This window comes from Nerophis ophidion, linkage group LG03 (genome assembly GCF_033978795.1).
Source record: "Nerophis ophidion isolate RoL-2023_Sa linkage group LG03, RoL_Noph_v1.0, whole genome shotgun sequence".
In the NCBI taxonomy this organism is placed as follows: Eukaryota; Metazoa; Chordata; class Actinopteri; order Syngnathiformes; family Syngnathidae; genus Nerophis; species Nerophis ophidion.
Genome location: NC_084613.1, coordinates 2,355,324 through 2,380,936, shown reverse-complemented (window position 1 = coordinate 2,380,936; position 25,613 = coordinate 2,355,324). Strand labels below are relative to the sequence as shown.

The 25,613-nt window shown below is 44.5% G+C and overlaps 1 protein-coding gene across 5 annotated transcripts in view; it reads right to left on the bottom strand.

Moving 5' to 3' along the window:
- The window catches only part of pcnx1 (pecanex 1), a 112,669-nt gene that overhangs the window by 8,396 nt on the left and 78,660 nt on the right, over positions 1–25,613 (bottom strand). For 4 of the 5 annotated variants that reach the window (XM_061893900.1, XM_061893901.1, XM_061893902.1 and 1 more), the window contains 11 exons: positions 22,127–22,235; positions 20,042–20,171; positions 19,908–19,966; positions 19,625–19,840; positions 13,198–13,451; positions 10,569–10,799; positions 10,400–10,500; positions 6,571–6,721; positions 4,736–4,966; positions 1,681–1,955; positions 1,430–1,608 (listed from right to left, as the gene is read on the bottom strand). In XM_061893900.1, the coding sequence (XP_061749884.1) occupies positions 1,430–1,608; positions 1,681–1,955; positions 4,736–4,966; positions 6,571–6,721; positions 10,400–10,500; positions 10,569–10,799; positions 13,198–13,451; positions 19,625–19,840; positions 19,908–19,966; positions 20,042–20,171; positions 22,127–22,235 (1,936 nt within the window). Of the gene's footprint in view, positions 1–1,429; positions 1,956–4,735; positions 4,967–6,570; positions 6,722–10,399; positions 10,501–10,568; positions 10,800–13,197; positions 13,452–19,624; positions 19,841–19,907; positions 19,967–20,041; positions 20,172–22,126; positions 22,236–25,613 lie in introns of all 5 variants that reach the window. The other variant, XM_061893899.1, reaches the window with a different exon arrangement.

Here is a 25,613-nt window from a genome sequence, read left to right as displayed (position 1 = left end):
TATATTTTTAAAAAAAAAACGATTTTCAAATATTTGAAATTAATTGAGAATGGAAATAAATACAAATTGCATTTTGGATGTGAATCAGATGTTTTGACCACCTCCTCTTGCCTCTGAGGGCCAAAGTGAAAATGTGCCACTGGGCTGTGGGACCAAACAGGCAGCATAGCTCGGTTGGTAGAGCGGCCGTGCCAGCAACTTGAGGGTTGCAGGTTCGAACCCCGCTTCCGCCATCCTAGTCACTGCCGTGGTGTCCTTGGGCAAGACACTTTACCCACCTGCTCCCAGTGCCACCCACACTGCTTTAAATGTAAAAATTAGATATTGGGTTTCACTATGTAAAGCGCTTTGAGTCATTAGAGAAAAAGCGCTATATAAATATAATTCACTTCACTTCACTTCACTTCAAACACAGAGCGGTTATAAGCGTCCAGCTGCACAGTGAGTGAGTAGTTTCATTCCGCAAAGGCATTTTGTAAGGTAATGGAGATCACCACACTTGATGGATGGTAACTAGTTAGCCTTGTGGACATAATAGAATATATACAGTATATATTGGAAGATGTATTCCATTTTGGGGAAGCCACCCTTTTGGCGGGCCGAACGGAAAAACTCGGCGGGCCAAATTGGGTTTGCAGGTTAGAGCAGGGGTCGGGAAACTTTTTGGCTGAGAGAGCCATGAAAGCCAAATTTTTTTAAAGTGTATTACCGTGAGAGCCGCATCATATGTTTTAACACTGAATACAACTTAATGCATGCATTTTTTTAAGTAAGACCTACATTTTTCGAGTAGAAGTCTTATATTTTATATCATTTTCATTCTGACGCTAACCAATAATAAATAAAATACTTCTTTGGCAACACTAAATGGGCCCTAGTGTGTGAATGTGAGTGTGAATGTCGTCTGTCTATTTGTGTTGGCCCCGTGATTAGGTGGCGGCTTGTCCAGGGTGTACACCGCCTTCTGCCCAAATGCAACTAAGATAGGCTCCAGCGACCCCAAAAGGGACCAGCGGTAGAGAATAGATGGATGGACTTCTTACCATTGATGTGACTTATTGAACAGGTGCGGTTGAAAACGGATGGATGGATTAAAATGCATAAGAATGTTTTATACGTTAAACGTTATTTTTAACACCGATTACTGGCGGAATTATTCATTACTAATCGTGTTAAGTAATGTTGGCTCAGATGTATTTGAGAGCCAGATGCAGTCATCAAAAGAGCCACATCTGGTTCTAGAGCCATAGGTTCCCTACCCCTGGGTTAGAGGTTCCTTCTTTATAGGGAGTTTTTCCTTGCCCCCGTCACCAGAGTGCTTTCTCACGTTGACTTAAAAATAAAAGTAAGCAAATGGTGACAGTTCGACCCTGGAACATATTGCTCTATTGTCAGCTTTAGATGCTGCAAACACCAACATTGTCCTCACCTAGACCGTGAGGATGGTACGAGTGCGAGGGGGCGGGGCCAGAAGTCCCGCCCTGCGACATTGAGCTCTGTTGAGAGTCGGCGCCGTTCCCGTTGCCGCTGCCACAGGACAGCCCGCCGGCGTCAGAATCCTCGATATTACCTCCGCTGTTGCAGCCGGCGCCGCAGCCTTTTCGCAATCTGAAGGAGAAAAGACGGTCGGGTGAAAAGCCGTCTAGCGTGGCGTCCCACAAGCCAGGCGGCAACACCAACCTGTGCCAGGTGCTGACCACAAAGTTGCGGATGTTGGCGACGCTGATGGGCCCGCCCAGGACGTGGCCCAGCTGGGGGTGGGAGTTGCAGTAGGAGGTGGTGAGCGGCGACACGTAGATGGGATATCCGATGGGCTGGTCGCATGACGAGTTGATCATGTTTCGCAGCGCCTGCTTGGCGTTCTGGATGCTGCCGCGCTCCGGGTTCCTGTTCCTGAGGAAGACCAGCTCCTGCTGCTGGCCTGCCCACAGACCTCGGACACATTCTTTGTTGACCTGCCACACAACACATGTCCAGTACTATCACTCTATAACAATTGGGTGCAAAGAATATGAATATATTTTTTATGTTTTCTTAAAATTGTATTTATGTGTATATATATATATATATATATAAATATATTAGAGATGCGTGGATAGGCAATTATATCATCCGCAACCGCATCACCAAAGTCATCATCCACCCGCCGTCCACCCGAACCAACATTTTATCAGAACTGCAACCGCCCGCCTGTTGAAATACATCAGAGGTCGGCCACCTTTACCACTCAAAGAACTATTTAAACTCGTTTCACAGAGTAAAGAAGACAATGGGAGCCGCGAATATCCAATGATGTTCATCCTGATGACAAGAATAAGGGCGTGCTGTGAAGCCATTGCCTTTGACACCTTCTACAACATGTACACACCGTTTGCCAGTCCAGCAACATGTTGTATGCAGCTTACAGAAACATCACACCTACAAGATTAAAAGGCATACTGGGTGACACAGAGTACACTGATGCTTGTGATATAAACAATTTTAACACTCTTACTAATATGCGCCACGCTATGAAGCCACACCAAACAATAATGACAAACACATTTCGGGAGAACATTCTCAAACATAAACGCAACACAACAAATTCCCAGAATCCTTTGCATCCATGACCCACCTTACCGACGCACGGGGGGTGGGGGGGCTGGGTTTGCTGCTAGCGGGTGTATAAAATAGTCAGGATGTGTCATGGATGCAAAGGACTCTGGACATTTGTTGTGTTGCGTTTATGTTGTGTTATTGTGAGGATGTTCTCCCGAAATGTGTTTGTCATTCTTGTTTGGTGTGGCTTCACAGCGTGGCGCATATTAGTAAGAGTGTTAAAATGGTTTATATCACAACCATCAGTGTACTCTGTGTCACCCAGTATCCCTTGCAGTCGTGTGCGTGTGTCTGCGGAAGCCACACACAACACGATACTGGACTGACAAGCAGATGGTACATGTTGGAGGAGGAAACAAAGCCAATGGCTTCATAGCACGCCCTAATAATTATTAATTGGGTGACTGCCGGCAGACATTCTAGAGAATGTTTGCGTCTCCTATGGTCTTCTCAGCTTTGTGACACGGGACCTAAATGGCTCTTTGAATGGTAAAGGATACTGATCCCAGAATCATGTATATCAAATATTTCCGAATAGTTCAACCGCCACCCGCCCGAATATAATTAAAATCGATTTTTTCGTCATGTCATCCGCCCGACCCGCGGTTTATCCGCGGACTCCACGGATGAGACCGCAAACCGCGCATCTCTAATATATATATATATACAGTATATATATATATATATATATATATATATATATATATATATATATATATATGTGTGTGTCCCATTATTGGGCCCTATTATAGTGTCCTCAAAGTGTGCATTATTTTACTAAAATAGAAACATTTGTAAATTGAGGTTCCACTGTATATTTACATATAAATACATGCATTAATTAAAGCTGCAAGCAGCGATGGATGGGACCGACTTTTGCTGGTGTTTCTTGCTTTTACCCACTCAACATATCTTTACCTGCACATTACCTACCTTCTCTGTATCCTGGAGTCAAACTGGTGCCTCTTTCTTTCACCCGGTTAACATATCTTTACCCGCACAGTACCTACCTTCTCTGCATTGTGTGGTCACGCTGGTGCTTCCTGCTTTTAAGCGGCCATCCTGAGACGGCAGCAGCGCGGCAGCATCAGCGCAGCGGTTCTTTGAAGGCTTGTAAAATCCAAACCGGAGCAGTTAGAAAAACTCTTTCGTCAACTTTTAATCAGAAGGGTTCAATCTCTCTCCTGTGCTAGTTTGAAGCAGACACAACAAACGCGCTCAGAGGAGATAATGTTTGAAAAAAATGTGATGGGTTTTTACAAACTTTTGTTTTGAAGGGGTAATTGCCAACTTCCTGTGGATTTTTGCTGAAGAATGTAAACGAATGAAATGTAGGTCTAAGTGAGACCTACATAGAGGTTTTTGTTTCACGTCTGTACGACATTCCTACTGGAAGTTACAAGCAGTTTTGTCTGTGTTTTCTTCCTGGGAGCAGTTTTGTCTGTGTTTTATTCCTAGGGGACGTTAGAGCGCAATTTTAAGTTTTGGGGTTTGGTTTTTTTATTAGATCGCAATTTTCGCCAGTCCTGATGTGTGTGTATAGTTTGGTGAGTTTTGAAGCATTTTTAGGGGGTCAAATTACAGCTCTTAGAGGCAAAAATGACATTTTTTAGGGAAACTTTTGTTTTGAAGGGGTTTTTGCCAACTTCCCCCTTGATTTCTGCTGAAGGATGTCAATTTATGAAATGTAGGTCTAAGTCAGATCCACATTGAAGTGTTTGTTTCATGTCTCTACGACAAGCAGTTTGGTCTGTGTTTATTCCTAGGGGGCGCTAGAGTGCAATTTTGAGTTTTGGGGTTGTTTTTTTTTTTTTAATTTGGTGAGTTTTGAAGCATGTTAAGGAGGTCAAATTACAGTTCAAAGAGGCGGGGGTATAATATTAATAAAACCTTAGAAATACAACAGGGTCCTCTGTTCCAAAGGGACATCCGGTCCTTAATAAATATCCATCCATCTTAGGGGCTCAAATATATTTCACTTGTAAACATCATTTCACCTATAATATATTTTTTAGTACATGTAGTGTACAATCTGAGCCCATGCTGCAGGTCTAACAAGTGTCCTCCGTGTCAAGGTGTGTGTTTGAGGACATCAAAGCATATATGATAAAACATAACAGCTTTTCTTTTCATCCACCTTGATCACTCTGAAGCTGAGGTAACGGCGATTGAGCATGATGATCTTGTACTCGTTGGTGCCCTCATCCAGGACGTGGCGCAGGGCGAGGAGAGACTGGGCGTTGGAGAGCACGGCGCTCCTCCAGGCCGGGTCGCCTTCGTGAGCGATGACCAGGTTCTGCTGGTGCGAGGAGATGGCCTCGAAGAGGACTGCCGGCTCGTCATACTCGTCCGGGGAAGTGAAGTGATCCTGATGAGGCGGGGAAAGGAAGCGGTCAGCAAGACAAGACCAGACCAGGGTGGTGTTTCAACTGGCACACTTGTGTACTTACAGTGTGTAAGTGCATTCACTCTGAGGACTGCAATACAGTACTAAGCAGTCAGAGTCCTCAATAGCTGCCATCTTGGCTACAAAGTGAAAGCTTGGCCAAATACTTTTGGCAGTATAGTGTATCTTATGTGATACTGTCAAAATTAAAATTGCAAAAAACATATTAAAAGTGAAAAAATTAAATATTTGACCTCACAATGTATAGAACCTATTCGACGATGTGTGCAGTGGTACCCCTCGTCGTCTACTTCTTCGAGTGGAAATGGCGGGCGTTTTCCTCATTTCATTGCCAGAACAGCTGAGCTAGCTTCCGGGGTTGGCAGACATGGTCTCAAAAGATGTCGTTTCTTTTTAAATATCCTTCTTGAAAATATATATCTGCCACCTAATCAACGTTTTGTTCTCTTTCTCTGCTATCCTGGTCTGGCTACGGCGCAACACTTCCCGTTTCCTGCTAAATTGAAACTTGTGAATGGATACTTGTTAGAATAATAATGTATATATATTATCACACAACTTTAGTATGCTTAAAGTCCGTTGCTATAGTTATTAGCTATTGTGCTCAAGTTAGACTTTTGTATCTGTGCAAGGATGAAACTTCTTGTCTGAGGGGTGGCCTCAGCCGCAGATGTTATCAGTTTTAGCCCGGTAACAGCCAAGGATTTCAAGGACCTCAACGAAGTTAAGACGACAGCACGCAGACGAAGCGGAGACAAAGCGAAATCAAAAGGCCCCAGCACATTTCGTCACGTATTGTGCGTCCTGCACCTGCTTTGCATAATATATGTGACCACTCCTTTTAGAGGCGGCCTCAATGATGTTGACTGTGGAACTCCTGAATAAATAGAGGGACGCGGGAGCTGAACCTTAGAACGTAAGGCCAGACTGTGACTAAGTGTGCAGCTCCATGCGTTCTCCTCATGAGCTAAATTGAACTCTGTCTCTGCATGGTTCCTTGCATTTTGTCTGATTAATAGTCGAACCTGACAAAACTCACTTGGGTAGAGTCTTGTTGACATCAGGCTACTTAGATAGGCTACTGTCAACAACTTGTGATCTGATTGGCTAACGCTCCAGTGGAGTATCAAATCACAGGAAGTGTGAATGTCACGTTCAAGATGAGGCCAGCTAGAAGGCCTTACTGACAACAACTCCTGATCTGGGTTGGCTATCGCAACTGTCTATCAACTGTATGCATTGTTGATTCTGAAGGCCTCTGGCAGATTTCATACAGCATGGCAACATAAGCGAGCTGAATTCTGATACAAACTCAACGTAAAAACAAGAGCACTGGAACAAGCATAAAATGACATGAAGAGAATATGAATACTTTTAGATAGGGAAACTAAATAAAAAATAATTGTATCTTTAATTATGATCATTATTTGTGATTATGTTATGCCAGCAGTGAAGGGCTGACGGCCCAGCTCTGGTCTACCCAGTATATTTACTAAAGTGTGCTGAGGCAAGTATGTCATTATTTCATTGAGACACGGCTAGGGGAGGATAAGATGCGTCCTCACCTGGTGGAGTTTGAGGGACATCCGTATGCCGGGCACCACAACTTTCTTGAGCAGCTCCATGTCTGCGAAGATCCACTCGTCTCGCACCGAAGAGATGCGGAAATCTCCTTTAAACAAAGCGTGGAGCCCGTAGAGGAAAGACTCCAGGTTGCTGATGAAGACACACGCACAGGTGAGCGAAACACACACTATTGGGGATGGGTGTTGTTGACATTTGAACTAAATCGCTACTTTGACACAGATCCGGTGATTAAACCTGCCCAAACTGATACTTGAAGAAATCTTACATTCACATTTTTTTTGCAACTTTTCCAGGATACCGTATTTCCCTGAATTGCCGCCAGATATATAGTATGCACCTGCCTGAAATTACTGCCGGGTCAAACTCCTTTCGTAAAACAATTAGCGCATGCTTAGCATTACCGCCGGCTCAGGAAAAACGCCGGGTCGAACTCGTTTCGCAAAATATTATTTTTATTAGCGCATGTCTAAAATTTCCGCCGGGTCGAACTCATTATGTCACGAGTGACACTTCACCTGTCATCATTTTCAAAATGGAAGAGGCTGTTTATGTTGTGTTACGGTGCGGATGTTCTCCCAAAATGTGTGTCATTCTTTATTGGTGTGGGTTGACAGTGTGGCGCATATTAGTAACAGTGTTAAAGTTGTTCATACGGCCACCCTCAGTGTGACCTGTATGGCTGTTGATCAACTGTGTTACGGTGCGGATGTTCTCCCAAAATGTGTGTCATTCTTTATTGGTGTGGGTTGACAGTGTGGCGCATATTAGTAACAGTGTTAAACTTTTGTGTTATGGTGCGGATGTTCTCCCAAAATGTGTGTCATTCTTTATTGGTGTGGGTTGACAGTGTGGCGCATATTAGTAACAGTGTTAAAGTTTTGTGTTACGGTGCGGATGTTCTCCCAAAATGTGTGTCATTCTTTATTGGTGTGGGTTGACAGTGTGGTGCATATTAGTAACAGTGTTAAAGTTTTGTGTTATGGTGCGGAAGTTCTCCCAAAATGTGTGTCATTCTTGTTTGGTGTGGGTTGACAGTGTGGCGCATATTAGTAACAGTGTTAAAGTTGTTTATACGGCCACCCTCAGTGTGACCTGTATGGCTGTTGATCAACTGTGTTACGGTGCGGATATTCTCCCAAAATGTGTGTCATTCTTTATTGGTGTGGGTTGACAGTGTGGCGCATATTAGTAACAGTGTTAAAGTTTTGTGTTACGGTGCGGATGTTCTCCCAAAATGTGTGTCATTCTTTATTGGTGTGGGTTGACAGTGTGGCGCATATTAGTAACAGTGTTAAAGTTTTGTGTTACGGTGCGGATGTTCTCCCAAAATGTGTGTCATTCTTTATTGGTGTGGGTTGACAGTGTGGCGCATATTAGTAACAGTGTTAAAGTTTTGTGTTACGGTGCGGATGTTCTCCCAAAATGTGTGTCATTCTTTATTGGTGTGGGTTGACAGTGTGGCGCATATTAGTAACAGTGTTAAACTTTTGTGTTACGGTGCGGATGTTCTCCCAAAATGTGTGTCATTCTTTATTGGTGTGGGTTGACAGTGTGGCGCATATTAGTAACAGTGTTAATGTTTTGTGTTACGGTGCGGATCTTCTCCCAAAATGTGTGTCATTCTTTATTGGTGTGGGTTGACAGTGTGGCGCATACTAGTAACAGTGTTAAAGTTTTGTGTTACGGTGCGGATGTTCTCCCAAAATGTGTGTCATTCTTTATTGGTGTGGGTTGACAGTGTGGCGCATACTAGTAACAGTGTTAAAGTTTTGTGTTACGGTGCGGATGTTCTCCCAAAATGTGTGTCATTCTTTATTGGTGTGGGTTGACAGTGTGGCGCATATTAGTAACAGTGTTAATGTTTTGTGTTACGGTGCGGATCTTCTCCCAAAATGTGTGTCATTCGTTATTAGTGTGGGTTGACAGTGTGGCGCATATTAGTAACAGTGTTAAACTTTTGTGTTACGGTGCGGATGTTCTCCCAAAATGTGTGTCATTCTTTATTGGTGTGGGTTGACAGTGTGGGGCATTTTAGTAACAGTGTTAAAGTTTTGTGTTACGGTGCGGATGTTCTCCCAAAATGTGTGTCATTCTTTATTGGTGTGGGTTGACAGTGTGGCGCATACTAGTAACAGTGTTAAAGTTTTGTGTTACGGTGCGGATGTTCTCCCAAAATGTGTGTCATTCTTTATTGGTGTGGGTTGACAGTGTGGGGCATATTAGTAACAGTGTTAAAGTTTTGTGTTACGGTGCGGATGTTCTCCCAAAATGTGTGTCATTCTTTATTGGTGTGGGTTGACAGTGTGGCGCATACTAGTAACAGTGTTAAAGTTTTGTGTTACGGTGCGGATGTTCTCCCAAAATGTGTGTCATTCTTTATTGGTGTGGGTTGACAGTGTGGCGCATACTAGTAACAGTGTTAAAGTTTTGTGTTACGGTGCGGATGTTCTCCCAAAATGTGTGTCATTCTTTATTGGTGTGGGTTGACAGTGTGGCGCATACTAGTAACAGTGTTAAAGTTTTGTGTTACGGTGCGGATGTTCTCCAAAAATGTGTGTCATTCTTGTTTGGTGTGGGTTGACAGTGTGGCGCATATTAGTAACAGTGTTAAAGTTTTGTGTTACGGTGCGGATGTTCTCCCAAAATGTGTGTCATTCTTGTTTGGTGTGGGTTGACAGTGTGGCGCATACTAGTAACAGTGTTAAAGTTTTGTGTTACGGTGCGGATGTTCTCCAAAAATGTGTGTCATTCTTGTTTGGTGTGGGTTGACAGTGTGGCGCATATTAGTAACAGTGTTAAAGTTTTGTGTTACGGTGCGGATGTTCTCCCAAAATGTGTGTCATTCTTGTTTGGTGTGGGTTGACAGTGTGGCGCATATTAGTAACAGTGTTAAAGTTTTGTGTTACGGTGCGGATGTTCTCCCAAAATGTGTGTCATTCTTTATTGGTGTGGGTTGACAGTGTGGCGCATATTAGTAACAGTGTTAAAGTTTTGTGTTACGGTGCGGATGTTCTCCCAAAATGTGTGTCATTCTTGTTTGGTGTGGGTTGACAGTGTGGCGCATATTAGTAACAGTGTTAAAGGTTTTTACACGGCCACCCTCAGTGTGACCTGTATAGCTGTTGATCAACTGTGTTACGGTGCGGATGTTCTCCCAAAATGTGTGTCATTCTTTATTGGTGTGGGTTGACAGTGTGGCGCATATTAGTAACAGTGTTAAAGTTTTGTGTTACGGTGCGGATGTTCTCCGAAAATGTGTGTCATTCTTTATTGGTGTGGGTTGACAGTGTGGCGCATATTAGTAACAGTGTCAAAGTTGTTTATACGGCTACCCTCAGTGTGACCTGTATAGCTGTTGATCAACTGTGTTACGGTGCGGATGTTCTCCCAAAATGTGTGTCATTCTTTATTGGTGTGGGTTGACAGTGTGGCGCATATTAGTAACAGTGTTAAAGTTTTGTGTTACGGTGCGGATTTTCTCCCAAAATGTGTGTCATTCTTTATTGGTGTGGGTTGACAGTGTGGCGCATATTAGTAACAGTGTTAAAGTTGTTTATACGGCCACCCTCAGTGTGACCTGTGTGGGTATTGATCAACTATGTCTTGCAGTCGCTTACTGCGTCTACAGAAGTCAAATACAACATGTGGCTGGGCTGGCACACTGCTTGTACAGGTTGTAGAGGACACTAAATGCAGTGCCTCCATGGTGCCCCCTTAATATTAAAATACAATTTTGGTACCCATTCCTACACAAAACACCCCAACACAAAATGAAGATTTGAATAGAGGAAAGAAGCGTGGAAGGACCTGGACATGTGGTGAGCTGCTGTTCCGAGCGCTCTCCTGCCCAGCACACACAGGCCCAAGCAGAGCAGCACCAGAGGAGAGTCTCTGTCACTCTCCAGCGGCTACAAAGCAGAGACAGGACACACGCCGTCAACCTTATTCTACTATACCTAGATCTACTGGACAGTACCTTGGTTCTACGAGAGTTGCAGTACTGGATCCAGCCCAGGTAGACACTGCAGAAGCTGTCCCTGGAGATACCGGCGAGCCGATGGTCGTAGTCCTCGTCGATATTGGGGTTAAAGGTTGGATCCAGGTCCACGTAGTTCCTCTCGCCGCACGCTCGCAGGCCGTCCTTCATTGTGTCGTTGGCCAGCCACTCCTCCAGTTTGGGCGAGGCGATCACGTAGTAGATGATACCCTGAGGACCATCACATCCTTCTGTGAGACAAGTGGCTATGTTCTTCAAGAATAAGACAAGCTTTGTTCAGGGTTTCCATGTCCACTGCTGGGTCTAACTTGGCCTATTTGCTATCATGCTGGTAGAATGTGGAAGGGTGCCAACTAAACACCAACGGTATTCCGGTGGTACTTAGTTTGGTTTAGTCTTTATTTGAAGGGACAATCCAAAGACAGATATGTTCTGTACCAGATTATAGCTAAATAGCTCATTTCAATATGGAGTTCCTGGCTCCTTTAATTAAAGGCCTTCTGAAAGCCACTACTAGCGACCACGCAGTCTGATAGTTTATATATCAATGATGAAATATTAACATTGCAACACATGCCAATACGGCCGCTTTAGTCATGGATTGTAGAGGACATATTCCAGCCCGATCCCAGCTATAAGTAGTCTGCTTTAATCACATAATTCCACAGTACTATGGACATCTGTGTTGCTGAATCTTTTTGTAATTTGTTCAATGAATAATGGAGACGTCAAAGAAGAAAGCTGTAGGTGTGAAGTGGTGTATTGCTGCCGTCTTCAGCAACACAAACACAGCCGGTGTTTCAATGTTTACATTCCAGAAAGATGACAGTCAAGCTTTACTATGGAACAGAGCGGTCAAGCGAACACGGTTGGATTGGACCACACACACAAAGTACAGTGTATTATGCAGCGATCATTTCGTAAGATTGTGTTTTGAAGAGGTTCCATTGCGAAGGGCAGAGATGGGCATCGCCACCACCCGTCGACTGGTGCTGAAGAAAGGTGCGGGGCCGACCTTCAGGTTGTACAGGTACGACCATATAATCTCACTAAAACACTACTAACACAATAAGCAGATAAGGGATTTCCCAGAATTAAATTGTCTAATAACATTTGAATCGCTCACACTGCCCTCGTCTTTTTTTTTTTTTTCCTAGTCTTTCACTCTCACTTTCCTCATCCACAAATATTTCATCCTCGCTCAAATTAATGGGGAAATTGTCGCTTCTTCGGTCCGAATCGCTCTCGCTGCTGGTGGCCATGATTGTAAACAATGTTCAGATGTGAGGAGCTCCACAACCCGTGACGTCACGCACACATCGTCTGCTACTTCCGGTACAGGCAAGTCTCTTTTATCAGCACCAAAAGTTGCAAACTTTATCGTGGATGTTCTCTACTAAATCCTTTCAGCAAAAATATGGCAATATCGCAAAATGATGAAGTATGACACATAGAATGGACCTGCTATCCCCGTTTAAATAAAAGTCGGAGGGGTGTGGCCACGGGTATGGTGACCGCCAGTGTCTCTAAAGGAAGCCACGTTTCTCGACGAGGCGAAGCCAAGGCAGCCGTTGGGGCCAGGCTGAGCTTTTTTCCCCCTCCTCCTCGGTGGAGGAGGCAAGAGAGTCCGCAGCTGCCTCTTTGACAGGTGCACGAGGAACGACGCAAGCTATCCGCTTATGTCTATGGTAAGAGCCGACTTATTACCACAATTTTCTCACTGAAACCTGCCATTTGACATGTGGTAGGGAACCGTGTTCGCTTCTGTTCCATATCAAAGCTTCACCATCATCTTTAGGGAATGTAAACAAGGAAACACCGGCTGTGTTTGTGTTGCTAAAGGCGGCCGCAATACACCGCTTTCCACCTACAGCTTTCTTCTTTGACGTCTCCATTATTCATTGAACAAATTGCAAAAGATTCAGCAACACAGATGTCCAGAATACTGTGGAATTATGCGATTAAAGCAGACGACTTATAGCTGTGATCGGGCTGGAACATGTCCTCTACAATCCGTGACGTCACGCGCACGCAAAGTTTTCAACAGGATACTTTGCGCAAAATTTAAAATTGCAATTTAGTAAACTAAAGCGGCCGTATTGACATGTGTTGCAATGTTAATATTTCATCATTGATATATAAACTATCAGACTGCGTGGTCGCTAGTAGTGGCTTTCAGTAGTACATCAAGCAAGATTGGGAAACATTTCAACCTGAAAAGATTCAAAAATGTGTCTCCTCAGTTCCTAAGCCTTTACTGAGTGTTGTTAAAAGGAAAGGTCATGTAACACACTGGTAAAAAATGCACCTGTGCCAACTTATTTGCAATGTGTTGCTGCCATTAAGTGACAAGTTAATGATTATTTGCAAACAATAGTTTTCCAGTTTGACCGTCAAGTATCTTGACTTTGCAGTCTATTCAATTAAATATAAGTTGAAAAGGATTTGCAAATCATTGCATTCTCTTTTTATTTACCATTTACACAATGTGCCAACTTCACTGCTTTTGTACAAAATGTCCCATATTTTACCCTCACTCTTCACATTTATGTATGCAAGAAGTTGGTACAGCGCCTGGTTCCAGACGTGTAAGTGGCATCCCACTCACCTTGACGTAGTAGGTGGTGAGGATGCGGCGCAGGTCGAACACCTGCAGCATGGAGGCGGCGCTGTTGTCGGTGATGCTGTAACCCTCCAGCACGTACTTGGTAACCAGCACCTCCCACGCTAGCCAGCGTTGGCCGAAGGCGGCGTTAAAGGACAGGATGTGGGGGAGGTGGCCCGGCTCGCAGCAGCAGCAGCCCTCGTCCTCCTCCACGCCCTCCGTGATGGCCTCCACCTCCCTCTGCTGGCAGTAGGTGCCTGTTGGTTTAAATGTGGAGAGAGTCAGCGCTCACTGCACTCACTGGCCAATACATTAGGTACAGATGCCTCTCATGAGCACTAACGCGTACGATTACCTTTCTGGAAGTAATTAGTCTGAATGGAGCATTACTGTTTGGAAAGGCAGATTATGTTTGTCCAAGTGTACCTAATGAAGTGTCCACGCAGTAATCAACTGCAGAGATTGCCTGGCATTTGATTAAGGGAATGCTGCTTTTCACAAAAATAGTTTTTTTTCATCCATCCATCCATTTCATACCGCTTATTCCCTTCGGGGACACAGGGGGGCTCTGGAGCCCATCTCAGCTACAATATGGCGGAAGGCGGGGTACACCCTGGACAAGTCGCCACCTCATCACAGGGCCAACACAGATAGACAACATTCACACACTAGGGACCATTTAGTGTTGCCAATCAACCTATCCCCAGGTGCATGTCTTTGGAGGTGGGAGGGGCCTATCCCCAGGTGCATGTCTTTGGAGGTGGGAGGGGCCTATCCCCAGGTGCATGTCTTTGGAGGTGGGAGGGGCCTATCCCCAGGTGCATGTCTTTGGAAGTGGGAGGGGCCTATCCCCAGGTGCATGTCTTTGGAGGTGGGAGGGGCCTATCACCAGGTGCATGTCTTTGGAGGTGGGAGGGGCCTATCCCCAGGTGCACGTCTTTGGAGGTGGGTGGGGCCTATCCCCAGGTGCATGTCTTTGGAGGTGGGAGGGGCCTATCCCCAAGTGCATGTCTTTGGAGGTGGGAGGGGCCTATCTCCAGGTGCATGTCTTTGGAGGTGGGAGGAAGCCAGAGTACCCGTAGTAGAACTCACGCAGTCACGGAGAGAACATGCAAACTCCACACAGAAAGATCCCGGGCGCAGGATAGAACCCGGGACCTTCGTATTGTGAGGCAGACGCACTAACCCCTCTGCCACTGTGCTGCCCAGTTTTTTTTTTATATCATAAAAATAAAAAATAAAAATTCAAAAAATAAACACATGGGTAAATATCTTGTATTATTGCAATTCTTTAATGACAAATTGTATTGTTGGAAAAAAACCGTATGGCAAAATAAATTATATTTCGGAGGGTAGCGGAGGTATATATAATTTATTTTTGCCATACGGTTTTTTTTTTTTGTTTTTTTTTTTGTGCTTACGCACCAAACAGCAGTTCAGAGTACCCACCCTTTTTGGGTACACTCGAGGGAGTACTGGAAAGTGCTCCTCCGGGTGATTCCCTTGTCCTACTGGGAGACTTCAACGCTCATGTTGGCAACGACAGTGAAACCTGGAGAGGCGTGATTGGGAAGAATGGCCGCCCGGATCTAAACCCGAGTGGTGTTTTGTTATTGGACTTTTGTGCTCGTCACGGATTGTCCATAACAAACACCATGTTCAAACATAAGGGTGTCCATATGTGCACTTGGCACCAGGACACCCTAGGCCGCAGTTCCATGATCGACTTTGTAGTTGTGTCATCGGATTTGCGGCCTTATGTTTTGGACACTCGGGTGAAGAGAGGGGCGGAGCTTTCTACCGATCACCACCTGGTGGTGAGTTGGCTGCGATGGTGGGGGAGGATGCCGGACAGACCTGGGAGGCCCAAGCGCATTGTGAGGGTCTGCTGGGAACGTCTGGCAGAGTCTCCTGTCAGAGAGAGTTTCAATTCACACCTCCGGGAGAACTTTGAACATGTCACGAGGGTGCGGGACATTGAGTCCGAGTGGACCATGTTCCGAACCTCTATTGTCGAGGCGGCTGATTGGAGCTGTGGCCGCAAGGTAGTTGGTGCCTGTCGTGGCGGTAATCCCAGAACCCGTTGGTGGACACCAGCAGTGAGGGATGCCGTCAAGCTGAAGAAGGAGTCCTATCGGGTTCTTTTGGCTCATAGGACTCCGGAGGCAGTGGACGGGTACCGACGGGCCAAGCGGTGTGCAGCTTTAGCGGTCGCGGAGGCAAAAACTCGGACATGGGAAGAGTTCGGGGAAGCCATGGAAAACGACTTCCGGACGGCTTCGAAGCGATTCTGGACCACCATACGGCGCCTCAGGAAGGGGAAGCAGTGCACTATCAACACCGTGTATGGTGCGGATGGTGTTCTGCTGACTTCGACTGCGGATGTTGTGGATCGGTGGAGGGAATACTTCGAAGACCTCCTCAATCCCACCAACACGTCTTTCTTTGAGGAAGCGGTGCCTGGGGAGGCTGTAGTGGACTCTCCTATTTCTGGGGCTGAGGTCGCTGAGGTAGTTAAAAAGCTCCTCGGCGGCAAGGCCCCGGGGGTGGATGAGATCCGCCCGGAGTTCCTTAAGGCTCTGGATGCTGTGGGGCAGTCTTGGTTGACAAGACTCTGCAGCATCGCGTGGACATCGGGGGCGGTACCTCTGGATTGGCAGACCGGGGTGGTGGTCCCTCTCTTTAAGAAGGGGGACCGGAGGGTGTGTTCCAACTATCGTGGGATCACACTCCTCAGCCTTCCCGGTAAGGTTTATTCAGGTGTACTGGAGAGGAGGCTTCGCCGGATAGTCGAACCTCGGATTCAGGAGGAACAGTGTGGTTTTCGTCCTGGTCGTGGAACTGTGGACCAGCTCTATACTCTCGGCAGGGTTCTTGAGGGTGCATGGGAGTTTGCCCAACCAGTCTACATGTGCTTTGTGGACTTGGAGAAGGCATTCGACCGTGTCCCTCGGGAAGTCCTGTGGGGAGTGCTCAGAGAGTATGGGGTATCGGACTGTCTTATTGTGGCGGTCCACTTCCTGTATGATCAGTGTCAGAGCTTGGTCCGCATTGCCGGCAGTAAGTCGAACACGTTTCCAGTGAGGGTTGGACTCCGCCAAGGCTGTCCTTTGTCACCGATTCTGTTCATAACTTTTATGGACAGAATTTCTAGGCGCAGTCAAGGCGTTGAGGGGATCCGGTTTGGTGGCCACGGGATTAGGTCTCTGCTTTTTGCAGATGATGTGGTCCTGATGGCTTCATCCGGCCGGGATCTTCAGCTCTCACTGGATCGGTTCGCAGCCGAGTGTGAAGCGACCGGAATGAGAATCAGCACCTCCAAGTCCGAGTCCATGGTTCTCGCCCGGAAAAGGGTGGAGTGCCATCTCCGGGTTGGGGAGGAGGCCCTGCCCCAAGTGGAGGAGTTCAAGTACCTAGGAGTCTTGTTCACGAGTGGGGGAAGAGTGGATCGTGAGATGGACAGGCGGATCGGTGCGGCGTCTTCAGTAATGCGGACGTTGTATCGATCCGTTGTGGTGAAGAAGGAGCTGAGCCGGAAGGCAAAGCTCTCAATTTACCGGTCGATCTACGTTCCCATCCTCACCTATGGTCATGAGCTTTGGGTCATGACCGAAAGGATAAGATCACGGGTACAAGCGGCCGAAATGAGTTTCCTCCGCCGGGTGGCGGGTCTCTCCCTTAGAGATAGGGTGAGAAGCTCTGCCATCCGGGAGGAACTCAAAGTAAAGCCGCTGCTCCTCCACATCGAGAGGAGCCAGATGAGGTAGTTCGGGCATCTGGTCAGGATGCCACCCGAACGCCTCCCTAGGGATGTGTTTAGGGCACGTCCAGCTGGTAGGAGGCCACGGGGAAGACCCAGGACACGTTGGAAAGACTATGTCTCCCGGCTGGCCTGGGAACGCCTCTGGATCCCCCGGGAAGAGCTAGACGAAGTGGCTGGAGATAGGGAAGTCTGGGCTTCCCTGCTTAGGCTGCTGCCCCCGCGACCCGACCTCGGATAAGCGGAAGATGATGGATGGATGGATGGGTAGCGGAGGTGTATATTGTAGCGTCCCGGAAGAGTTAGTACTGCAAGGGGTTCTGGGTATTTGTTCTGTTGTGTTACGGTGCGGATGTTCTCCCGAAATGTGTTTGTCATTCTTGTTTGGTGTGGGTTCACTGTGTGGCGCATATTTGTAACAGTGTTGGCGCTGTGTATACGGCCACCCTCAGTGTGACCTGTATGGCTGTTGACCAAGTATGCATTGCATTCACTTGTGTGTGTGAAAAGCTGTAGATATTATGTGATTGGGCCGGCACGCCCCCAATATTGTTGTCCGGGTGGAAATCGGTAAAAATCCGGGAGAATGGTAGCCCCGGGACCGGCAGTGAAATTCTATCTAAATTATCACAAAAACTTTGTGCTACATTGAGTTCCCGGTGAGAAGCAAAAGCTGTCTTTGGAACTTACCAAAAGTAAGGCTGGTAAAACTCCACTATGTAGGGAAGAAGCAAAATGAAGGTGTTCCTGTGTCTTTCATGTATTAGAATCAAACAGAAAGATATTGTCTTTCCCAAGGACTGTGGAAGCGAGGAGGAAGAATGACCGGACTCCCCTCCAGGCGACCGCTTTTTGAACTGTTTTACGAACCTCTTTTTGAACTCATTTACAACCATTTCTGTGAAGTGTTTACGACCTTTTCTTTTGAACTGTTCTGTAACCAAAGGCAGCGCTGTTTACGACCCACTTCCCTCTGGAAGCAGCTGTGATCATGTGGTCGGAAAAAGTCAAATAAAGTACAACAGTGTCCAGGCGACTCTTCTCAATATTGAGTACAAATTGAATTCTGTCTCTGTTTGATTCTTTGCTTCTTGTCTTCTTTAATAGATGTCATCAGTGTTTGAACCTGGCAGGAAGTCTCCGGGATAATGGGGAGTGTTGGCAAGAATGAGTGGGAGTCACAACTGCTCTGCACTTCTCCCTACGTCCGTGTACCTCTCTGTACAGCAGCGCTTTAAAAAGTCATACATTTTACTTTTTGAAACCAATACCGATAATTTCCGATATTACATTTATCGGCCGAGATTATCGATAGTCCAATATTATCGGACATCTCTACTCCTAGCCTTTACTTACAACTAATGCATTATACAAAACATTTTTTTAACCAAAAACTTGAGTTGCATGCTAGCTGGGACAAATAAAAATGTATTTTCTTACATTTTTCTTTCTAAGGGAAATAAACAAAGCACTTATCGTTGAAGGCCTACTGAAAGCCACTACTAGCGACCACACAGTCTGATAGTTTATATATCAATGATGAAATATTAACATTGCAACACATGCCAATACGGCCGCTTTAGTTTACTAAATTGCAATTTTAAATTTCGCGCCAAAATATCTTGCTGAAACGTCGCGGTATGATGACGCGTGCGCGTGATGTCACGGATTGTAGAGGACATGTTCCAGCATCGTCCCAAGCTATAAGTCGTCTCTTTTCATCGCAAAATTCCACAGTATCCTGGACATCTGTGTTGCTGAATCTTTTGCAATTTGTTCAATGAATAATGGAGACGTCAAAGAAGAAAGCTGTAGGTGGGAAGCGGTGTATTGCGGCTGCCTTTAGCAACACAAACACAGCCGGTGTTTCTTTGTTTACATTCCCGAAAGATGACGGTGAAGCTTTACTATGGAACAGAGATATCAAGCGAACACGGTTGGATTGGACCACACACACAAAGTACAGTGTATTATGCAGCCATCATTTCGAAAGATCGTGTTTTAAAGAGGGTCCCTTGCGAAGGGCAGAGATGGGCATCGCCACCACCCGTCGACTGGTGCTGAAGAAAGGTGCGGGGGTGACCTTCAGGTTGTACAGGTACGACCATATAATCTCACTAAAACACTAGTAACACAATAAGCAGATCCTGGATTTTCCAGAATTATCCTAGTAAAATTGTCTAATAACATCTGAATTGCTACCACTGTAGTCTTTTTTTCTTTTTCTTTTCTAGTCCTTCACTCCCACTTTCCTCATCCACAAATCTTTCATCCTCGCTCAAATTAATGGGGAAATCGTCGCTTTCTCGGTCCGAATCGCTCTCGCTGCTGGTGGCCATGATTGTAAACAATGTTCAGATGTGAGGAGCTCCACAACCCGTGACATCACGCGCACATCGTCTGCTACTTCCGGTACAGGCAAGGCTTTTTTATTAGCGACCAAAAGTTGCCAACTTCATCGTGGATGTTCTCTACTAAATCCTTTCAGCAAAAATATGGCAATATGGCGAAATGATGAAGTATGACACATAGAATGGACCTGCTATCCTTGTTTATATAAGAACATCTCATTTCAGTAGGCCTTTCATGAAGTGATTCATTGAGGAATTAACTGAGGTGTCTTCACTAAGCTCCATCGAGACAGAATGCGAGTTTGACTTTGGACCTCACCTCTGAACTCCAACCCTCTGAGCTGGAAGGTGACCAGGCCGTTGCCGATCTCTACCAGGTGCACCAGGGCGTTGAGGTAGTCGGAGGCCAGGATGAAGCAGTCGCCGGTGCTGAAGTTGCCCCAGCGGCCCAGCAGCAGGTCACCACACAAGCTGTGCTGCAGCGAGCGGGTCAGGTGCTCGTAGAAGATGGAGTTGAGGTTGTTGTCATCAGAGCCTGCAGAGGAAGCAGTAATCAGACCAGGGATGATACTTCTCATACTTTCATGAGAAGTGTTAGTCACCTGGATTTCTGTCCAGCTGCGAGGCCAGCCGGGTGTTGGAGTGATCCACTCTTTTGGTGCTTAGTGGAGAAATGTACAATTACACAATCTTACATTCCGGATCGGTGTGGAGGTTTTGCAGCATCGCTTCCTACTTGTAGTCCCGCTCCCAGAACTTGACAGGTCGCATGTAGGATGTGATGAAGATGGCGCTGCCTAGGAAGGGGTTGAGGGGGGTGGAGAAGATTGCTGACACTAACGTTTGCACAAAAAGCATGGCCGAGTCTGCGGGCGGCGAGGTCAAGGATGGAAGAGAAAACAGCACAATGTGTAAAACCTGGCGTGTCAAACTTGTTATGGCGGTCCTTAGAAGGCCACGTGTAACAGTGAATAATATACAAACCCCGTTTCTATATGAGTTGGGAAATTGTGTTAGATGTAAATATAAACAGAATACAATGATTTGCAAATCCTTTTCAAGCCATATTCAGTTGAATATGCTACAAAGACAACATATTTCATGTTCAAACTCATAAACTTAATTATTTTTGCAAATAATCATTAACTTTAGAATTTGATGCCAGCAACACATGACAAAGAAGTTGGGAAAGGTGGCAATAAATACTGTTAAAATTGGGGAATGCTCATCAAACACTTATGTGGAACATCCCACAGGTGTGCAGGCTAATTGGGAACAGGTGGGTGCCATGATTGGCTATAAAAACAGCTTCCCAAAAAATGCTCAGTCTTTCACAAGAAAGGATGGGGCGAGGTACACCCCTTTGTCCACAACTGCGTGAGCAAATAGTCAAACAGTTTAAGAACAACCTTTCTCAAAGTGACATTGCAAGAAATTTAGGGATTTCAACATCTACGCTCCATAATATCATCAAAAGGTTCAGAGAATCTGGAGAAATCACTCCACGTAAGCGGCATGGCCGGAAACCAACATTGAATGACCGTGACCTTCCATCCCTCAGACGGCACTGTATCAAAAACCCACATCAATCTCTAAAGGATATCACCACATGGGCTCAGGAACAGTTCAGAAAACCACTGTCACTAAATACAGTTGGTCGCTACATCTGTAAGTGCAAGTTAAAGCTCTACTACACAAAGCGAAAGCCATTTATCAACAACATCCAGAAACGCCGTCGGCTTCTCTGGGCCCGAGATCATCTAAGATGGACTGATGCAAAGTGGAAAAGTGTTCTGTGGTCTGAGGAGTCCACATTTCAAATTGTTTTTGGAAATATTCGACCTCGTGTCATCCGGACCAAAGGGGAAGCGAACCATCCAGACTGTTATCGACGCAAAGTGTAAAAGCCAGCATGTGTGATGGTATGGGGGTGCATTAGTGCCCAAGGCATGGGTAACTTACACATCTGTGAAGGCACCATTAATGCTGAAAAGTACGTACAGGTTTTGGAACAACATATGCTGCCATCTAAGCGCTGTCTTTTTCATGGACGCCCCTGCTTATTTCAGCAGGACAATGCCAAGCCACATTCAGCACGTATTACAACAGCGTGGCTTCGTAAAAAAAAAGTGCAGGTACTTTCCTGGCCCGCCTGCAGTCCAGACCTGTCTCCCATGGAAAATGTGTGGCGCATTATGAAGCGTAAAATACGACAGCGGAGACCCCGGACTGTTGAAGGACTGAAGCTCTACATAAAACAAGAATGAGAAAGAATTCCACTTTCAAAGCTTCAACAATTAGTTTCCTCAGTTCCCAAACGTTTATTGAGTGTTGTTAAAAGAAAAGGTGATGTAACACAGTGGTGAACATGCCCTTTCCCAACTACTTTGGCACGTGTTGCAGCCATGAAATTCTAAGTTAATTATTATTTGCACAAAAAAACTAAAGTGTATGAGTTTGAACATCAAATATGTTGTCTTTGTAGCATATTCAACTGAATATGGCTTGAAAAGGATTTGCAAATCATTGTATTCTGTTTATATTTACATCGAACACAATGTCCCAACTCGTATGGAAACAGGGTTTGTACAACAATGAGTTACATTAATACCAGAGTATTTCCCGAAGCCAAACACCATTTGTTTTCATGCAAAACGCTGACAGTTTTTCGCATGACTAACTTTGGCCTGGATTTGAAAAGGTCAGCAAAAACCTTTCAAGGTTGGAGCATTTACTGCTGAGCGGCCATGTGCACTTTTATGAAAAACGGGTGACTGGAGGAGCGTGACCTCTCATAAAACCATGGCACAGAAAAGGATACGAGGCACGGCGAAGGGCTGAGCGAAGGCGTGGAAGGCGGAGCCCCATGTGATCTGCCAGGGTGCGATGTAGGTGTAGACAAAGTGCAGCTTGTAGAACAACTCCCAGAGCTGGCCACAAAAATACAAAAGCTTAACTTGCAATACAAATTAAACAATGATTGCTTTTTATAAGTCACTTGAAGGGGAACTCACTTTTGGGGGGGATTTTGCCAATCGTTTACAAACCTTATTAAAGACATGACTGATTTTTTTATTTTTTTATGCATTCCAAATAGTAAATAAGTGCCATCATAAGTCTGCTTACAATAGAGCCTACGGGAGCAGCTTTATTCTGCCTATAAAGCCCTGGAAAAACATACAAACACCTCCATTAAGGTTTTATATACATGATGTATATATATCATGCATATATGTATATATACTGTACATGATGTATATATGTCATACATATATGTATATATACTGTACATGATGTATATATGTCATACATATATGTATATATACTGTATATCATGTATATATGTCATGTATATATGTATATATACATATATACATATATATATACATGATGCCCGGCGTAACGGGCACATTTGTGGCCATGGATGAAGTGCTGGCTGTCCAAAGTCGGGACCCAAGGGTGCACCACTCACCTGTTCATCAGTTGGGGACATCTCTGTGCTGCTGACCTGTCTCTGATCGGGATGGTCTCTTGTTGGCCCCACTATGGACTGGACTCTCACTATCATGTTAGATCCACTATGGACTGGACTCTCACACTATTATGTTAGATCCACTATGGACTGGACTCTCACTATCATGTTAGATCCACTATGGACTGGACTCTCACACTATTATGTTAGATCCACTATGTACTGGACTCTCACACTATTATGTTAGATCCACTATGGACTGGACTCTCACACTATTATGTTAGATCCACTATGGACTGGACTCTCACACTATTATGTTAGATCCACTATGGACTGGACTCTCACACTATTATGTTAGATCCACTATGGACTGGACTCTCACTATTATGTTAGATCCACTATGGACTGGACTCTCACACTATTATGTTAGATCCACTATGGACTGGACTCTCACACTATTATGTTAGATCCACTATGGACTGGACTCTCACACTATTATGTTAGATCCACTATGGACTGGACTCTCACACTATTATGTTAGATCCACTTCACCTGTCATCATTTTCAAAATGGAGGAGGCTGATTTCAATCATTTGAAATCGCATAAAGGGAAGAAGATTAAGAGCTATTTAGTAGGATTTAAGGTCCAAGCTATTGAATATGCTAAAAAGACCAGTAAGCAGCTATGTTTTATTAATATACCGTAGCTGCGTGTGTCAAATATGAGTCATTAAATGACTCCCGCCTCCTGGTGGTAGAGGGCGCTAGTGATCCTTCTTGCGACTACTCGGCTGCAGAAGAAGTGACAACAAGCAGCAAGAGTGAGCAGCGATCCTTTAGTTTTTCCTCTCGCTTGCACTTTTAACATGGAGGATTACATATCTAAAATAAAACCGTTTTCTAAACTGGACTTTCAATCCAAGCAGGAAGTAATAAAAGAAGATCTCCATCGAGACAGAGAGACTTTTAAAACTGAAGAAAGATAAGGAAGACTTCTATAAACAAGTTATCGATGTTTTTGATCAGAAGGAGCTGCGCATGGACTTCATTTATAAGTAAATGTAAGACTATAATAAAGTTTTATTTATTGAATGTGCTTTTCATGATGGTATCCTTACATCACACTCAAATTTTTACCGCATGCATTTGGTAAGTGCCGGAGTGAGAAGAGGTTTTAAATTAATTGGCGCCCTGGCGGCAATTCAAGGAAATACGGTAATTGGAAAATTATAAAATATAGTAACAATTACTTTCATCCCATAGATTTTTTGAAGGTTGATGTTTCAGGTAATCTTATTTTGAGTGAAGATATAAGATAGGCAACTATGAGCTTTGGCTTCAGCCTAATCCTTTTTCGGTCATTCTTTTTGTGTGAAAATGTGTAATATTGTTAAATATGTATCATCTGTACTGTTAAACTGACCACACAAAATGGTTGATAGTTGATTATATGACCAAAATAAACTTATTTCATTCCTTCATTCATGAGAGCCAACAAACATGATACAACATCACTTACTGTACAAGCTCTGCGGCTATTAGCATGCTGACTGTTAGGATGCTCATATATTGTGTTCCTCGCAAAGAAAAGGGGGTGGAATCAAGCGCCATTTCCGTGTCTAAATTGGCTGTCAAAGTATACCAACTCGTCGGAATACGTCTTTGTCATGCAGGTGAGAGGCATGATTTATGATCTAAAATAAAGTTTAACGAGCAAAGGAAATGAAGAAGCAGCTGATGAGTTAATCTTGTCAACATTAGCACACAAGCTCATGATCACATCGCTGCTATAGTTTGTCTGCGTTAGCGCTTATAATAACAATATCACTAATCCATCCATTTTTCTACAGCTTGTCCCTTTTGGGGTTGCTGGAGCCTATCTCAGCTGCATTCGGGCGGAAGGCGGGGTACAGCCATGACAAGTAACCACCACATCGCAGGGCCAACACAGATAGACAGACAACGTTCACATTGGATGTTTTATTATTGTGTTTTATGGGCGTAACAGAGGACCTCTCATTCGCTCTGCTGTAAGCAGACTTTTAATTACCTTTATTTCCAAGTAAGAATGCGCTAAAAAAAACATCCGTCGTCATGTCTTTCATATTGATTGTGAACGATTGGCAAAATTCCCCAAAAAAGGGAAGTTCCCCTTAAAGTAGGCGAGTGTTTCATATTTCACCCCTCAAACAACAGGGAAAGAGTTTAAGTAAGTACTAGAAACAATGCTGACTTAAGTGAGGTCACTTTTATTTCTCTATTCTCTGTGGGAGGGCTTCAGCGTAGTTAGAGACTCATTACTGCCCCCCCAAGGAGCAAAAAGGCACATGGCTGCCCTAAGTCGCAAAATACTGCATCTAGAGTAGGGGTCAGCAACCTTTTTGAAAGCAAGAGCTACTTCTTGGGTACTGATTAATGCCAAGGGCTACCAGTTTGATACACACTTAAATAAATTGCCAGAAATAGCCAATTTGCTCAATTTACCTTTAACTCTATGTTATTATTAACAATTAATAATATTTATCTTTGTGGAAACACTGATCATCTTAATGATTTCTTACAATAAATATATATAGAAACAGATAAATATTTTAAAAAAGGGTATTTCTGTCCGTCATTACGTCAGACATTTTTTTTCCTTCTAGGGAAGGTTTTTTGTAGAGAATAAATGATGAAAAAAACACTTAATTAAACGGTTTAAAAGAAGAGGAAACACAAAAAAAATGAAAATTAAATTTTGAAACATAGTTTATCTTCAATTTTGACTCTTTAAAATTCAAAAATCAACCGAAAGAAAGAAGAGAAAAACTAAGTAATTGGAATCTTTTAGAAAAAA